Below are 18,637 nucleotides of genomic sequence, written 5' to 3' on the forward strand. Positions count from 1 at the left end.
TGAAGTACCAAGGTAGATAAATAAATATGCCAGTAAACGTTCTAAAAAACAACTGAAGACGGATATGACTGAAATCAGTAGATGCGATGTATTTAATTGGCTCATGCAGTTAAAGCTCACAACACAAGAATTCACATTAAAGAAATGGAAGCACTACCGTCGCAACATATTGCCATCGTCGTCACCAAAGAAGGTACCTAACCTGTCTGGTTAGTAGAGAAATATGAACCATAGAGCTTACCTTGTTGTATCTTAAATAACAGGTACAAATATCTAATGAAACTATTAGACCACATAAAGCTGTACTCTAACCTAACACAAACAGGCTTGGGAGGTCATCAGTTATCACATAGTACAAATTTGCACACATGGCTGTGATGTGCGTATTCACATCGTCCAAGTACAAGCCTGTAGTTACTACTTGCAGAACATGAGTCTCAAGACGAGGCATGCCAGCTTTCTCAAGGAATAGATTACTTCACATGAGTTCAATGGCCACTTAAGACTACAAGATGTGGCAAAGAACGCTACTCCTAAAATAGTACAAATGTACGAACTAACCATTCAAACTACTTTCAGAATCTCCACGAGCTGTTGGTTAGTTGTACCATTCTTCCAGAATTCTAATCCGTCAAAATAGGCAACTGAATTCTACCTATGAATTGTGATACAAGAATGACCGGGGATTATGGCAACGAATGATGCCATCCAATGTTCCAAATTGGGACAAAAACAAATTTGCCTTCGAATTCCAGCTTCAACCTTTCATAAACCCGATGCAGACGATCCAGGAAGAGTTATTTCACTTGTGATTAATCCCTGTGCGGCCGCAAGCTTGCATAGTTAGTACAACGAAATGGTTTCCTCAACCACCGTCGGCTCGTAGATACCTTCTTGGGCAACGAGAAAATCCTCTGTGGGCGATTAGGAGCAGGTTTAGAAGTAGATGTATCATCAACGTGTGACGGAATAGGTAGAGCATTAGATGACTCCACAGGAGCTGGTCTCGCCATTGATACCCTTGAAGGCAGCGGCCAAGCAAGAGTTTCAATCGTTGTGGAGTCGTCGGTTCTAACCTCTGCGCGAGAATCAGACCTTACAAATCCGCACGTCAAAGTAGGTGAGGTGCACCCGGAATTCTCGCCAGTAGAACCAAAGCCTCCTGGACAATTCAAAGAGGAAAAGCCTGGGCAAGTCAATCTTAACGAGTGAGAGGAAAGCGGAGACATCTGAGAACCATCTCTATTCTCAGCCTTCTGTAAAAGAGCCCTGGCAGAATTCGGCTCAGAACTTTCCATCGTACATGTCGTACAAAGAGTAAGGGAACTTATATTCACTTTAGCAAGATCCTTGAGCGACATGGTAGTTGGAAGCTTCACGAACGATACAATGCCATGTCTGCAAAGAGGACAGGGAATAGCTCCTGGTGGACTTGAGGCTGTAGAGGAACCGATGTTTGTGGAACAAAGGTAAAGAGCACAACGTGTGCAAAGTTCATGCCTGCAACCTGAAGCATCACACTTATACGTTATCAGAATAGCTCCAGTAAAAAACTAAGAAGGTTTCATTTCCACCAAATGAAACATCCTAGAAAAGAACACATCAGATTACAGTGTAGAACATAAAAAGGGACTAAGTTTACCATCAGCTGCGACAGTGCAACGTCTCTCTAGACAAACAGAACATGGATCGGCGTCCAAAGGTACAGAATCCACACTTCGCCAGCCACAGTCCCTGCAAAATGTAGAAAATCTTCGAAATAAGTGGCTGTTAAACTGCGACGCCTCATCAACATCATTGATATCGCACATAACAGGGACAAGAAAACTATGCGACTCTATTGCACACAACACACACAAATATGTACACAAAATTCTAAAATATAATCATCAGCTGAACTGTCAAAAGTAATAATACTATTTATGAAATCAAATCTACGTACCTAGCTATCTTCATGATACTGGAGAGGGGAAGGGCCAGGTAGCGTGACGGTGGAAGAGGTTGGACAGGAATTGATGAGTCAAGACTCAACAGAGGCTCCAACCAATGCCGACGCCACAGCCGTGCCACTTGCAACGGTGTCCATCTAAAAAACATCAGAATGGCAGATCTTCGATGTTTAGCAAGAGCTATATGAATAGTAACATGCAGAAAATACATTTTGAAAAATGGTGAAACAACATGAGGCACGGCAATTGATACTTATAATAGACATAGGATTTCATTTCGAAGAAGATGCACGAAGATAAGCATCAGTTATACCCGTTGCAATTTGTTGCAGTTCGACTCGCCCCCTTCGCAATGAGAGCCTGTATTCAGAAGACAATTAGAAATCCTCCTTCGGAACCAGATGGAAAATTCCCTTGCCACATTAGGTCATTAGGCTAAGGCTCTTAAGTAGAGAATATCGGCAAAAGCATATCCATCGACAAGTAGACTTAAGAGCCAACAAACTTCGTGTCATAGAATATAATAAACACCTGACAGCAGGGTATACTGCCTCCACAAGCGGCATAATGCAGCGGCGCACTACCTGCCCCTGTAAGAGCATCCCAACATCTCTCCTCAGCAGGGTTACATATGAAGTCTTAAAATGTGTAGAATGATTCTGCTTCATGAATTGTCTTAAAACAAGTCATCTAAAATAAGACAATGATGAAGACAACTTGTGTTTGTTTTTGGTCAATTTCGAACCTCTAAGGTTGCGGAGAACATATACCTATCAAATCTATGGTGGTGCCATCTTGAATGGTAACTGCGTTGACGTTTGCGGAAAGATCCAACAACAAATGCACACACTCAATGTGGCTATTGAGGGCAGCCATATGTAGTGATGTTATGCCTCCGTCAGCTGCTCTATTCACAACCCTAGATAAGGAACTGCAAGACCCAACCCATCAAATATAAGGAGCGGAATGAAAGATCCATTCGAATTTCGATGAAACATTACCAAACGCCCCTCACATACAACTGAATTGCAAATATCTTAAGACTAAACGATACGCACAGCGAACAAAACCTAAAAGAAGAACATGGTGTTAATATAGAACCTTTCATCAGAATAATTTTTCACGGACAGTGAGTCATCGCTGTTCACAATCTGCAAGGGGTTCCACAGGTAGGGAACGCTGGACATGAAATCAGCTAAAACCAATCGCATGCATCGGGTGTGGCCGCTGACAGCAGCAAAATGCAGAGCAGTGCGACCGTTTAAATAATCTGCTCTGTGAACCTGCACATAAAAACCTCGGATCTTATATACACTGAGAAGCTGTTGACGAGTATCAGAGTCTAGTAGTTCCTTGAGCGACAACAAAGTACAAAAATAGTAGTAATTATGATAATCCAAGACCGTTGGGCCTTCAACAAAGCTAAGAGAGTCGAAGGCATACATGCAATGAAGACACTGTAAACTCTACGGCACATTAAACTTCTGAACAATGTGCCAAATATGCAGTAGAAACCCTGTGAGAATGAGATATAACGAACACGAAGACAGGCGATTCCTCAAGATAGGATCTGACTCTAGCAATAAGATAACAGTACGATACAACTCCCCATATTTCTTCGGAAGACGACCAACGCCACAATAGGACATGATGCAGGAGTTCCAGGTTCGCTTACGTTTGCCCTGTGGAGGAGAAGGGTCTGCACCACTTCCCAGTGCCCGTAACGGCAAGCTTGCATAAGTGCAGTCTGCGAATTCACATAACGAAAATCGGTGAAGGTTCAATCATACCAAAATATGAACCAGATAAGCAAGAACATTTATTTAAAAAGTAAACAAATACTGAATGAGAATTACGAATTATTACATGAAACATCAGCATTTCCTGGCGTGCCCTAATATGCACGATTATAAGGGTATAAACTTGATTACCTGTCCGCAATAATTCCGAGTGTTGACTTCCACACCACATTCAAGAAGTAACGTCACAATCTGAATCAACAAATCGCGAAAAAAAGGCCAGCAGTGTGTCAACGATCAGAGAACAAAACCGGATATCCGAGGTTCGCAAGAAATTTCTAACCACAATAAATTCCATCTATCCCATCTGTTAGCAGTATCAAAATCTAAACGTTGCTAAAACAACCACGCAGAATCTAGCGATTACTCGTATGAATCCAAAGAACGATATGAAATTCGAGAACGAACTCAGCCACAAGTTTCAGGGAAACTAACTCAAAAAAAAAGAGGAGACCTGATGAATTCTGCCAACTGACACAAATAACATGTGCGTAACACCCAAGAATCTCAGGCCGCGGGCATTTAGACGTCGATTACAACAACGAGCCAAAACGAACTGGAAGTACACGATGCGTGATGAAAGAAGCCGAAAACCGCACGCTTCTAAGAGGATTTCTAGATCTAGTAAAGATTGCGTCTACTTATCATGGAAGAAGATCGTGAAGATCGTACAGGATTGTAATGTAGGTATCACTCCCCTCATACTCGATAGAATGCTGAGATACAGAGCATGCTAAGCACTGGTGAAAACGTGTCAAAATCACAAGCAAAGCGTAGAGGTGGAGAATACATAGTTCCAGAAATTGAAAGAGTACACCCACCTCATTGTGCCCTTGAATAGCCGAGAAATGTAGGGGCGAATTGCGCACCCCGAAGGTGGAGTACTTCGCCAGTCGGGGGTTGCATTCTAGAAGAGCCTGTGCTTCCTGGAAATCCCCGTCCCGTGCTGCTGACACCAGTCGCTCCCCGGACGCCGAACATCCAAAGGAATTGCCCATATTGGCGTCACTCCTTGAGATCACTATCAATCCCTGTCCCCTACTCTGGTCTCTAAATCTCCTTCAGAAAAGATATCGTGCACTTTCACATTTCAGTCCCGCATCAAAGTGACAGCGCAAGTAGGCGCTGGTCGCTCCGAACAACGATAGTCACGTGAATCACTGGTTCCAAGAAAACCAACTTGTCATAATTTGCACCCGCCTTCAAAAAGTACCAAAACGGTTACCAACCCATTCCGGGCATCTTCGCTGTCTGTCCCAAACCTGGACGTGTCAGAAAGTAAACAGGTCTCTAACACAGAGTCACAAATTACACAAACGACCTAAACGACATCCAAACTACCACACCGCAAAAGCCAGTGGAATTATTGACAGACTACCGACACCGAAGACGCACTGATCAACCGGGTATCAACATGCACTCCTCGTTTCCTCGATAAGTATCACGAAAACCCCGACTACTGCCCGCTTCCGTACAGGCGGAGAATACCAAAACCCCCGCCCGAGCAATCGCCAAGGCCAACGCTCGAAACGAACACACGAACATAGTACCGGGTACGGAATAACGTCACACCACCAACGCGCCCAAATCCCTCCAACACACTCGGACCATTCCGAAACCTCCCGGCGCGATTCCTGTCACAAACCTCCGCATCATCGCGCCAATCAACAACTCATTACAGACAGTGCTACACAAACTCTGCCAACTCAAGGTAAGAAAGAAACAAAAAAGAAAACGCATCCTCCAAGAAAGAGACTTGCACTTTCAGCCTCACCTGCGTTGACTAAAAAAACCGCCTCCTCAACCTCTCTCGTGACTGCGACCCGCAAGCCTCCTCCATTGCTGTCGACTGGTACAAGCAAACATGAGAGATCACCGACGAGGAGGAAGACGTCAGGTGAGGAGGAACAAGTAATAACAAACCAAAACGAGGAGAGAAGGGACGGAGAGAACTGCGGGACATGCTCTGCGGATAAATGGATGAACAGACTCCTCAGCAGAGTACGAATCCGAACTCAGCGGGCGAAGAATAATATGATGGAAGAATCCACAGGTGTATGTTTCAGCTTCTGATCAGGGATGAACGAACGAACGAACAATCATCCCCCTTTATAAAGAGAACCGCGTTTGTTCGTTGATCGGGGTTAAAATTCATCCCAGGATTCCCGGCCCCAGTGGGAATGGGTCCAAACTGCTCGGGCGGTGTCGGGAATGGGATTCTCTCTCCCTCGCTCTCTCTTTCTAATTTCAAGGGCCATCTGGAGGTTCGTGCCGCATCCAATATTGTCGAGCCTATCACCGAACCTGGCTCCGAACCAAGGCTGATTAGATCAAAAAAAACCCCCCCTCTTTCCCTCCTTTTTGCTTACGTCACCTTTCTGGCTCCTCCTGGATAAGCTACCTACTACCCTTATGTGTTATTGGGTATCCTTCAATTAACCTTTGTCTGTCTGTGTGTTTGATTAATGACTTGGGGGGTGTGTGTGGGTTTAACAAAACCACAACAACAACTGGTCTGTGAAGATCATGGAAGTTGTATGAACAGCAGTGGAGTGTGTTAAATGTTAAAAACTTCTCTACATTCTCACTTATTTATATAATACACCCAAGATATTTTGAATGGAGTATTGCACAAACATAAGGCTGATTTTATAGTATTTATCACTAGGATTTGGAATGATTGACTTTGATATCTGAACAGAAACAATAGAATATTGTTACTTTTAGTGTCAAGCAAAGTTAAAATTTAACCAAAAATTTGAATGGCTCATTTGAACTTGTTCCTGTCGAGCAGTCATGCAAAGGTTTTGATAGATTATAAAAACTGGATTTGGAATAACCTGTTTTAAATTTTTTGAAAAATTCTGTAATGTGATCTTTAAGTCAACATTGCTGTGGAGTTTGCCAATGAAATTAATTAACAGATCGTGTTGGCCCAATCAAATCAAAAGCCCCTATTTGAAATGTGAAGGTTCAAATTACAAGCCAAGGATTAGTACTAACTATGATGTTGGGTGTGGTTTTATGCAATATTGTGAGTTCTAATTAAAAATAGTTTCTTTCTATTAACCCAAACAAATATTTTTTCAAATACATCATAAAAAATCCAAAGGAACCAAATGCTAGCAAATGACATCAGTTTGTGCCCACATGTTTCAATGAATACAGAATTGTCAGAATAAACATAATTGAAACATGCTGCACAGATGTTACTTATTTCACAAAATAACAATGCATAGTCGCCACAAAGCATTTCAAATTCAAATCACTGCCATATTGATCAGAAGTCAATTATTGAGCCAACACAAGTTTCCTGCAGTGAAGAGAGCATGATGCGTGGATTTCAACTACGGACCCATTTTCAATATGCCCATGTAATCAGTTTTGAAAATACACACGCACACGCGCACACACAATTATGTTTTGACAATCCAATTAAAGTAGAAAAATAAAAAGCTGATGGGTATGGAATTTTCAACGTCCAATGTTAGGTCTCTACAAAGGGCTCAAACAGAAGAAGAGGGGATATCAAATAGACGACGACGACGACAACAAAGACGACGAATAATTCGTGGACGTATGAATCACGGAGCAGAAGCAACACAGTGAGCATGTAGGAATGGAGAAGGACGAATTGCGTGAATGGGACGACACTTCCTGTGCTGCCGTGACTCACAGTGACGACCACACATGAATGCGCGGTACGTTACAGACTAAATGAGGAAACGACGGGAGGAGGAGGAAAGGACCGTTGGGGGATTTGGCAGCTACAGCCTCGGTCTCGTTGCACATCGTGTGTGGCGCCTCGGGACAAACAAATCTTTGGCATCTGGGAGTGGATGCCAATCCATCTAGCCATGGTGGCAGTAGCAGCACTAGTTGTGGCGAATCTGTAGATCCCGATCATGGTATTGTTGGATCCGTCGGAGCTCTCGCACGCGCTTGGGTCCCAGCTGGCGCTCTTGGATTCTTCTTCAACGCCACCATTCATAATATTGGGGTCAGCCACCAACTCTGGTGTGATCCGTGCCCCACTGCAGTCAGTCAGTCAGTTGTTGTTGTTGTTGTGTTGTGTGTGTGTGTGTGTTTTTTTTTTTTTTTTTTTTTTTTGTTTTTTTTTCTTCCCTCGAATCGTCGGCAGAGAGACTAAAACGGGGAACTGCAAAGGTGGAAAGGGAGTGCCCTACTTGCTGAGAAGGTGGTGAGGAGTTTCATCCGTCCTGACCCACACGCAATTTTGCCCTACTTCATTCCTAGCTCTTCCAATTCCTCCTATTCGTGGTGGAAATTTATTGTGGGTCCCGAGAATTCGCTGCCCCAATAAGATCGGAAACCCTCCAGAGCCAGAGCTATGTAATCCAGCACCTTCTACAAAGCAACGACCCCTCTCCTATGCTCCTCTTTGCCTCCATTGTCAATACCTAAAACCATGAATTTAACCTTTGTGTATAATAAATTATTGTCAAGTGAAAGATGATAAATCTCCACACAACTAATTTAAACAAGCTCTCACATCACAAAGTGTGGAATACAAGAGTACAAGTGTGAAAAAAACCTAATATTTTACTAAATGGTTGAATTAGCATAGCCAAACAAACTCTTTTAATATGTCACAATTATACATATTAATTCTAATAATTACTTATATAATAAGGTATAAGTAGCTAAATATAGATTGATTTCATAATATCTTTTAAAAGAGCTTCTTCAAAGCTTTATAGATGTGATTTGATTTTATACATGTTTGTTATTGATTGGTAGGTTAGAAACTTGATCAACAAGAAAACCACATATCATGCATGTTGGTAGCTTGTAGAACAAGCTAACTATGTGACACACATATGAAAAACTTGCCTTGTAAGTTATATGTGTTTTACAAAGTCAATATGTGTTGGAGGTCCTATAGAACATTGCCACATAATTCCTAGTTAGATAGTATATATGGAGGTAAGAGTGAAGCCTTCTTTATTCTTGTCAATGCCTTTCTAATCCTTACTTGTGTTTGAAGGCTTCATAGTCTTTTTGCCCTTAGTAATAGCCATTTTAGTTGAATATTATATCATCTTTGAGTGATTTTTTTTTTTTTTTTTTTTTTTTTTTTTTTTTTTTAATCTTTTTGAGAGAAACAAGAATGTATTATTTTTTAATTCTTTAAAGTTTATGTCATTGATAGTTTGATAAGAGTGCTAATTCATTGTTATTATCTTTCTTAAAAAGTGAATAAATTATCCTACTTCTATTGTTGTATTTTGAAGTTTGTGGACTATTTATTTTTAAATAAATAATTTATTTTTTTAATATTAATTTTTTCTTCAAAAAAAGTAAATTATCTTTTTTTATAGAAATTTTTATTTGATATTAGAATTTATAAATTATCTTCTTCTATTTTGACTTATAGATCTGTTGAGTTGTTTGAAACAAAGGAAAAATCATATATGCTATACTTGACAAAAGTGAAAATAAAATTGCAACTATTGTAGATCTTCATGAGTTTGTCAACACTCTTAGCATAGAATTTTCATGCATTACCAACACCAACTACAAAAATACTATTCTTACTCCTATAAAAGAAGTCTAGAGTCTATGCCAAGAAGTTTTTCAATTGAGGGAAGTAAGTAGATCAATCTTACAACTAAATTTAAAAAGTCTTGCTTCTACAAATATAAAAAAAATAAGGATTAATATGCCTAAGAAGTTTGATAGAACATGATCAAAATTTTCTAGAATTTTTACAACAAATTAAGCTCTATTTAAGGTTGCATCCTTTCTAATATTCCAATGGATTTATTCAAGTTGGATTCATAGGTGCACTTTTTGATAAAAGTGCACTTTCTTGCTTTGAACTTTTAATAAAAAAAATTTACCACTACTCTAAAGTTTAAATTCATTCTTGAAAGTATTTATGACTATATTTAGAAAAAATGATTGAAAAAAGATAGCAAAGACCAAGCTTGTATTTATACAATAAGGATCATGTTTAGCTACCACATATATTATTCAATTCTAAAATCTTATTTGCAACATAGATTAGAATGACAAAATCCTTATGAATTAGTTTAAATATGGATTGAAAGATAATATTAAAGATTTATTATTGACAATGCCAAGAGTAGGTTCATTTGAGCAATTTATTACTAAAGCTATTGCATGCAACAATTAATTTTTTGAAAGATGTAAAGAATAAAGTTTTGATTGGAAAAGTACAAATGAGGCTATTGTGACATCTTCTAAATTATCAAAAGCTTATTTGTCTAAGTCAAAGCCTATGCAAATTGACACATTCCATTTTAAATTTCTTATTAAGCAAGAAAAGACTCATTATTGACAAAAAGGTTTATGCCTATATTATAGAGAACTTAAGTACATTGCTTAACAGTATTGAAGAAGCAACGTAATTATAAAATGAAGAATATGGTTGCTAAAGAAATAATATATTAAAAAAAAAGTTTTTCAAACTATAATAAGGATCATGCACTTAAAATCTTATATAATATCTAATAAAGATCCTATTTTCTCCTTAGGTCCTTCACATTGTTTAATAATATAAGTTTTTTTAGGACCAAAAAATTACAAAGTCTTAGCCTTGTTAGATTCAAGAGTCTCAACCTATTTTATAAAAAAAGATCTTTTCAAAAATAGGATACATCTTTAATTAAGAAAATCAAACATGTGCATGTAGAAGTAATAGATAGTTTTTTATTATTTTTTTGAGATATTATACATGATATTATTCTTTTAAATGTAATAAATAATAGTCACAATAATGTAGTAATATATAATATAATTAGGTTCCTTCTAATTTAATTATTTTAGGATTATTGTGGCTAAAAAAGAATAATCCACAAATAGACTCAATTTCTCATAATCTTGATTTTTTCCATAGATTAACTAAAGTTTCTACTAAGCAAGTAAAAATCAATAAGATTGATTTATCTAAACCATTATTAATAGGTGTGATAATTTTCATGCATGTTACAAAAGAAGAATCAACTTTTGATATATATGCCACATCTATTATTGAGAGAAAAAAGCTTTCAAGAGACATTTTAATTCAATACTAAGATTATCAAGAAATTCTTGAAAAGAAATATGTAAATATTTTTGTAGAGCATTGTCTTTATGATTGTTCCATTAATCTTTAAGAAGAAGTTCAACCACTATTCGGCCAATCTATAGCCTATCACATTATGAGTTGGTTGCACTCAAGGAGTATATTGATGAAAATTTGGCTAAAAATTTCATATGCCATTTTAAATCTCTAGCTAGAGCTTCTATCTTATTTGTGAAGAAAAAATATGGATCTTTGTAGATAAGTGTAGACTATCAAAGATTCAACAAAATTACCATCAAAAATAGATATTTTCTATCTTTGATTTTAAGATTATTTGATCAACTCAATTAAACAAAGATTTATATAAAAATTGATCTACAATGAACATACATTCTGGTAGGTATTAAAGAAAAAGATCAATAGAAAACTGCATTTTGAATCAAATATGGATATTTTGAATATAATATCATGCCTTTTAGACTCACAAATATACAAATTAATTTTTAATATTTAATAAATAATATCTTTTATGAATTTCTTGTTGATTTGGCTCTTTGTTATTTAGATGATATCTTAATATATTCTAAGAATACAAAAGAGCATGAAATTTATGTCCATTATATATTACAAAAACTAAGAGATATAAAATTATGCACTAAGATGAAAAAGTGTATATTTTTCACTACTCAAATTGATTTTTTAGAGTACATTATCTCAAACAATGGTCTTATGATGGATTCAAAGAAGGTTTAGACTATTATGGATTGAAAGATTTCAAAAATAATTAGAGATGTGGAATATTTTTTAAAATTTTCTAATTAATATAAAAAATTTATCAAGAACTTTTCTTAAGATATATATCAAGCATCAAGTAGTTAGCTGTGGAATGTATTGAGTACTTAGATATGGAAGATGAAGTTATTTTTTTTCAAGTATTGAAGAAACCTTAATAGTTTTTATTCATGTAAAAAAATATAATACAAATTTTAATTCAAAAGTACTTAAAATCAATAAAAAATAATCAAAAATATTCTTTTTAATAATTTCAACTATATACAAATTTTAATTGCCTTATTACTTTTATAATTAGGTAATTTTGATTTTTCTTTATAAGTTGTAACTTTTAATTTGATTGTCCACTTGGTACAAAATTTTGCATAAAATTACCACTATAAGTCTTATACATTATCGAAAAAATTTAATCCAATCCAATTTATAGATTATAAAAAAACATCCAAAAAATTGCACTCATATCACTCAATTGCTAATTTAAAAGTTGATGTAGATATTCTAATAGTATTTTTTTTAAATATTAATTTTAATTCAAAATTAGTATTTAGTTTGATCTTTAAGTCTTCTAATACCATGCCAAATTTAATCTTATTTTGATTGATAGATCTTTAGTTATCATAGAAATCCTACTCAATCCTAAATTGCTAACTTTCAATACGTTTCCGGAACAAGCTTGAAACTAGCTCTCCAATCCAAGTTATTGATTTCTCAATGTTCTCATATTTTGCTTGTTTTAGTAGTTGGAAGTTTGATTTAGACATTGTTCTACAAATGGACAATCCCTAAGTATCAATCCAACCTATTATAGAATTTTTTTAGCCTGACCCTATCTTCAACTTAATCCTAGTGTCAAGCATACTAATTATTTACCTCTCCTATCATATTTTTATCAATTTATGGTCTATTTAAGATAATAAAAGAATTTTTATATCATAGAAGATAAAATTACTAACCAATCTTTAATCTATTAGCTATTAAGACAAGAAAATAAACTAAAAGATTTTTATGAAAACTTTGTTTAAATATCTTGAATTATCATTGAATCAAGATAATTAGATATTAATTAGAAATATACTTAAGATAAAATTTTTACCATATAGTTGTGTTATAATATGACAATATAGTTTTTCAATGTTCTTATCTTTCATCAAAAGAAGGAAATACAACTTTTGTTTAAGAAAGAATGATCTTCTTGAAGCTAGAAGATTTTTACCTATGAGCAATAAAATCAACATTAATTTTTATTTCAACCTTTCTTAAGGAAGTTCAACGAAGAGATTTTTGTGGATTAAGGTCTCATAAATTGAAGTTTTAGGATCATTAAGTATTTCTAAGATCTTTAGCAATTTATAAATTGGATTGAAGTAATTTTTTTTTTGTATAAATACTAGACTTGATTTTTAGCATGTAAATGAAGTTTAAAAATAATTCAACTATTCAAGAAGGAAATATTGGCATTGGAAGTTTAGCATTTAGATTGTAATAAGAAGCTATTCAATACTTGATTGGATTAACTTGTATTTCTCTTAATTGATAAGTACCATTGATTTCATCTTTCTTGTACTTGTTTTTAACTAAAACATTAAGAAGTGTGCAAATTTTGAATTGATATCTATAGTTTAATCATTAGTTGTTAAGGTTCTATTCTGTTATAAGATTTGTTAAGAATTTGCTTATAATCTTGGATTTGATTAGGATTTGGTTTAGAATTTGACTAGGATTAAGATTTGTTTAGGATTTGGTTTGAAACTTATCTAATATTTGTTTAGGATTTAGAATTTTGATGGAATTTTATTAGGATTTGATTTAGGACTTAATTAAAGTTCAATTAGAATTTTAATTAGGATTATATTAGGATTTTTATTTATAATATTTTAAGAAGATTATTTATATTTTTTTGTGACTTCTTTTAAATTTATTTTGATAGATTAAAATTTGATTAATTTATTAAGAATTATTTGAATTTTATTTATGGCTCTATTAGACTTGATAGAATTTTTGTTACATCATTACTTACCTTTTTTCTATTCATGCAACAACAACAAGTTAAAAATTACAAAGAGGGTATGACAAATAAAGCATTATAAGCGATTGCAGACAAGAATGATCAATTTAAAGGGTAGGATATTAGAAAATATTTATGATATTATATAAAGAAGATGGAATTGAATCGTGTTTTAGAAAATGAGATGATTTAAATATTTGAATTGGCTACAACACCTGAGATAAGAAATCAAGTGAAGTCTCTTATAGGACTTTTTGAAGGTTTTTAGGAGAAATTTTTACAAGCATTGAAAGATAATGTTTTTTTGGAAGATAGTGATTGGATTAGAAATAAGTCATTTTTTGAATGGATTCAAAAACCCAAGAAGGATCTTTTAGTAAAAATATTATTAGGAGATTTTGAAAAGCAATAATTTTATTTATCAAAGAAAAAAATAATAAATTATTGGATATAAGTAAAGTAGGTCTTTTTCTTTAAGTGGCTTACAAAGAATTGTAAGAAAAGTTGGAATTCTTGCTTGAAGATAAAAATTAAAATAAAAAAATAAAAAAAATGAAGAACTCATAATAAATTGGAAGGAAGTGGAAGAGGCATTAGAATTATTTGCAAAGAGAGAAAGAAGAAAAGCTAGAGTAGATATTCAAAGACCATTGCAAGTATTTAAGATAAAAATGTCTATTATTTATTGTACATCTATAATTCAACCTTCAATTATTACAATAAAGAAAGAAGAAATGGGCATTGATGAAATTATACCATAGATGAGAGATTTATAAATAAAATTTGTAAAACTTGAAGAAAAAAATCAATTATTAAAAATATCAATAAAACAAAAATCAAGACTAATAGAAGATGTAATATCTAGGTGAATGTGGTGTGATAGTATAGATCATTCAAGAAAAGAATGTGAAGATTTTACAAGAACGTTATGTAAAGGAGTTATTTTTTTAAAAGATGGTATAATACATTTAAAAAAAATGGAAAAAAATTAGAGACAAACTTTGATAAAAAGAGAATGAAGGTGCTTACAAATAAAGCATTTGAAATTTCAAGAAATGAAGTATCAACATATTAGATGGAAGCAAATCCAAGCAAATGTTTAAGCATAAATTTAAATTTTTTAGGAAAATCTAATTCTTTATAGTTAAATGCAATGAGTTATGCTAAAAAAAAAAAAAATCACTACAAATGATTTAAAACGTGTTGGCAATAATATTTGGAAAATTACTAAATAGAATGATCTTAAAGATGGATTATCTTTGCATGCTCATATTACAAGGAGTCAATATGAAGTATTAATAGAAGAAAAATGAAGGAAAGATGAAAATAATGAAAGGCCATAAAAAAGAACTACAAAGAGAAAAAAACATGACAATAAAAGAATCCTATGCATGAAGAAAGAAAAAAAAAATCTACCAAAGAAAGGAAAATTGTAAAAAAATAAGCAAAGGCTCTTGCTTATAAATTACAATTTAATATTGAAGCTGCCATATATTTAATAATAATAATAAAGGAGTGGATTTTAAGTGAAAATATTGAATTTAAAATTAGTGAAATCTTAGGATTTGTGAAGCCTTAATTTTACAAAGTTATTATTTATACAATAAAAAAAAAATCTATAGGAGATAATATGACATCAAATACACAAGAAATAAGAGTAATATAAAGTACTAAAGATGAAGAAGATGAAATGAAAATTTTTGGAGATGTCTTGTAAGTATGATTTATAGAAAAAAAAGACATGATTTAAGCTTTTAGTCATTATTTCCAAAGTCATTGGCCTAAGGTTATTACAAAAACTTTAATAAAATTGAAAGATATAAAAGAACCAATTATATTATTGATTGATTGTATTTTTAAAATTAATTTGATATTTAAAGAATTATATGAAAGAAGAAAATGGCCATTTGATATTAAATATGGATGGATGATAAGCACAATTCAAAGGAGGATTTGTATAGAGCTTGTCCAAATATCAAGGTGATGATACAAAATGTTATTCATGAACAAAATTTCTTTGTGCAAGATATGTCTATATATCTTATTATATTGAGACAGCTACATATTATTGAAACATGAATAGAAACAAAGGTTATGGATGATGGTTTGGTATATGTAAGAATAAAAAAACAAGATAGAAAGAAGGTAGTGTAATTTTTAATGGTTTATAAAAATCATGAAAGAAATTGGAATAATTTGAAGGAGCATCTTATGCCAAGGATACACAAAAAATTTAAAGATGTTGATAATTCAAAGAATTTTTATTTGATGCCATTATAAAGTGGGGTTGCAATGATACAAGAGGTGATGGCTTTCTGCCTAGTAGAAGAAATGAGGCCATTATAGGATTATAATGGGATAGTTATATTTTATTAAAAAATATAAATAATTTAAAAAAGATAGAAAAAATATCAGAAACATAGAAAATGAATTGAAGAAATATTGAGTAATTGTTAAAAGTGAATATATATCACGAATGTTTGAAAAATCTTCTTTTGATAATACTATAGATAGTTTGCAAATATTATTAGATTTAGATTTTGAAGTTGGTGATAAGGTTATAAACATGCATTTAAAGCAATTTTATGATATAGTGAAAGAATATATGAATAAGTATGAAGTGAAGGTGAATAAAAAATATAAGATTATTGCAAAAAAGATTAACCTAGCGGCATTGCTATTACTATCAAATTTTGAAGTAAGGATTGAAAAGGCTTCTATACAACTAAATTTAATTTTTTAAAAAGTAGGTCGTGAATTCATGGATGAATTGACATTAGATGGTTTTTAAGTTTGGTATGAGGAATTTTTAATAAAAGATGAAGAGAGATATTTCAAAGATTTGCTTTTAAAATATGGTAATATATTTCTATTTGAATCACATGAAATAAAGTGCATTGATCCAAGTATTGTAGCACATATGATTATTTTCACAATTCTACACGAACTATAGAGTTTGAAGCCAATTTTAATTCTAAAGGCCCATTTTTTAAACCTAGTCAAATTACTTAATGAAAAGATTATGGTAGAAATTTTACAACTATCTATTGCACCATATTTTAATCAATGGTTTATAATACCTTCAAAAAATGGAACATTAAGATTTATTTAAAATATGCAATCAATAAATAATATAATTATTAGAAATATAGATTCAAGTCCAATTATAGATGAATTTGTACAAGCATTTGTAGAAGGATCAATTTAAGATATAGAAGATCTTTCTTTGAACTAAAAACAATTTCAATTGGCAATACAAAGTAGAGGTTAAACAACTATAAAAGACATCATTAGGATTAGTTAGAATGTGTACCTTATGACAAGAAGCTATAATGTTACATATAATAAATAGAATACATAAGGTATTAAGAAAACCTATTCCAAGTATAACAATGCCTTTCATATATGATGTGCTAATTAAAGGATGTGAAAAAGAAAAAAAAAATTAGACTTTGAATTCAAAGAGATGTAAAAAGTTTGTGGTGGATTATATTGATGATTATGAGTAGATTTTGATAAGTTTAGAAGAAGTTAATTTAACTTTATCAAAAGCAAAATCAATGTTTGGAGTAAAGAAATTTTTGGTGGTAAGACATATGTGTGGATCATATGGATGTAAGACAAGTCTAAAAAAGATTGATATTATTAAAAAAAATGAAAGAATGTTCTAATACAATAGAAGTTAGAAGGTTTTTAGGAGCATGTATTTTCTATTTTATGAGGATACCTCATTTTGTATATGTAGTAGCTCTATTGTATGAATTATTAAGAAGAAATAAAAAATTTCAATAGAAGGACAAATAAAGAAAATTTATAAAAAAATTAAAAGAACTTCTTTCTTCACTTTCAACTTTGAAAAAAGTAAATTATACTGTTAATACCACTAGCAATATAAATATGGAAGGCTAGTGGTATTAACAGTAGATGCAAATATAATTGGAATAGATTAGACAATTGGACAAGATGATGAAGAAGGAAATAGATATGTAGTAAGGTTTGGAATAAAGGTTTTGAATGGTAGGTAGAAGGGACATGCACAAATCAAAAGAGAGTTATGAGGTGTAGTAATAGCTATGAAAAATAAAAAAATAAAAATTAAGTGATTAGTTGATAGTTATAAAAAGAGATTGTCTACCTTTATTAGATATGATTACAAGTTGTTCAACTCTTGATATTGCTATATTAAAGTAGATAGCATATATCAAATTTATAAATTCAAAATTTAAATACATTGCAAAGAAAGAAAATTCAATTGCAGGTATGTTATCAAGAGCAAAGTATTATAATGAAGAAGACATGATTGATTTGGAAGATGATGTGGATACAAATTTTTATATTAATACATTATCAAAGGAAGAAGGTATATGTTTGAATACACCATTGGAAATATTTTCAAGAGATTTATATGAATGAGAATGGAAAGATGTTGGAGAGTATTTAAGTACATTAAAGTAATAAGAAGATTAGATAGATAAAAAATTTAAGAAAATTTGTAAGAAAACCTATAAATATTTTTTATATGATGGATATTTATGGAAGCATTCAAAGAGAAAAAGAAAAGAATCACAATAAATTATATGTGGTTTAGAAGCTCAATAAAAGATTATTAAGGAATTTCATAAAAGTTTATAGATAAAATATTATGGAATATAGACAATATTTATTAAGTTGAAAGAAAAATATTGGTGGAAGGGCATATACAAAGATGTAGTAAATTTTATAGGATCTTGTAAAACTTGCCAAGTATATTCAAACATTTGGCATGAAGATGTATTATATGAGAATTTTTTAATAAAATAGGAATTAATTTTTCTTTAAAAATAACATATAATCCAAAAAGTAGTGATAAAAGTGAGTATGGATATTCACCTATTGCTAAGACATATAATGGCAAAATATATGAATGGCCTAGACTACTATCATTTGGATTATGGGCTGATTATACAATTCATAGTTTTATAACATGATATATGCCTACTGAATTAATGTATGGACAAAAATTAATAATGCCAATAAAAAAGTTAGTGCATATATAGAATAT

The 18,637-nt window shown here is 32.6% G+C and overlaps 1 protein-coding gene across 2 annotated transcripts; it reads right to left on the bottom strand.

The window, feature by feature from the left end:
- Nucleotides 1-224: 224 nt before the first annotated feature.
- LOC112280276 (putative E3 ubiquitin-protein ligase XBOS32) lies at nucleotides 225-5,680 on the bottom strand. 2 transcript variants are annotated; one of them, XM_024515582.3, is made up of 12 exons: nucleotides 5,523-5,680; nucleotides 5,299-5,382; nucleotides 4,570-4,908; nucleotides 3,881-3,940; nucleotides 3,625-3,696; nucleotides 3,051-3,232; nucleotides 2,720-2,880; nucleotides 2,481-2,539; nucleotides 2,263-2,309; nucleotides 1,943-2,086; nucleotides 1,643-1,734; nucleotides 225-1,507 (listed from the first exon to the last, which is right to left on the bottom strand). In XM_024515582.3, exons 3-12 carry the CDS (start codon nucleotides 4,744-4,746, stop codon nucleotides 813-815), a joined length of 1,689 nt encoding a protein of 562 aa, XP_024371350.1. In that variant the 5' UTR covers nucleotides 4,747-4,908; nucleotides 5,299-5,382; nucleotides 5,523-5,680; the 3' UTR covers nucleotides 225-812. The 2 variants fall into 2 exon arrangements, with proteins under 2 accessions (XP_024371350.1, XP_024371349.1); XM_024515581.3 differs by having other exon boundaries at nucleotides 4,570-4,999; nucleotides 5,523-5,664.
- Between the last annotated feature and the right edge of the window lie 12,957 nt (nucleotides 5,681-18,637).

The sequence above is a fragment of the Physcomitrium patens genome, chromosome 3 (genome assembly GCF_059467195.1).
Source record: "Physcomitrium patens ecotype Gransden chromosome 3, ASM5946719v1, whole genome shotgun sequence".
NCBI classification, from domain to species: Eukaryota; Viridiplantae; Streptophyta; class Bryopsida; order Funariales; family Funariaceae; genus Physcomitrium; species Physcomitrium patens.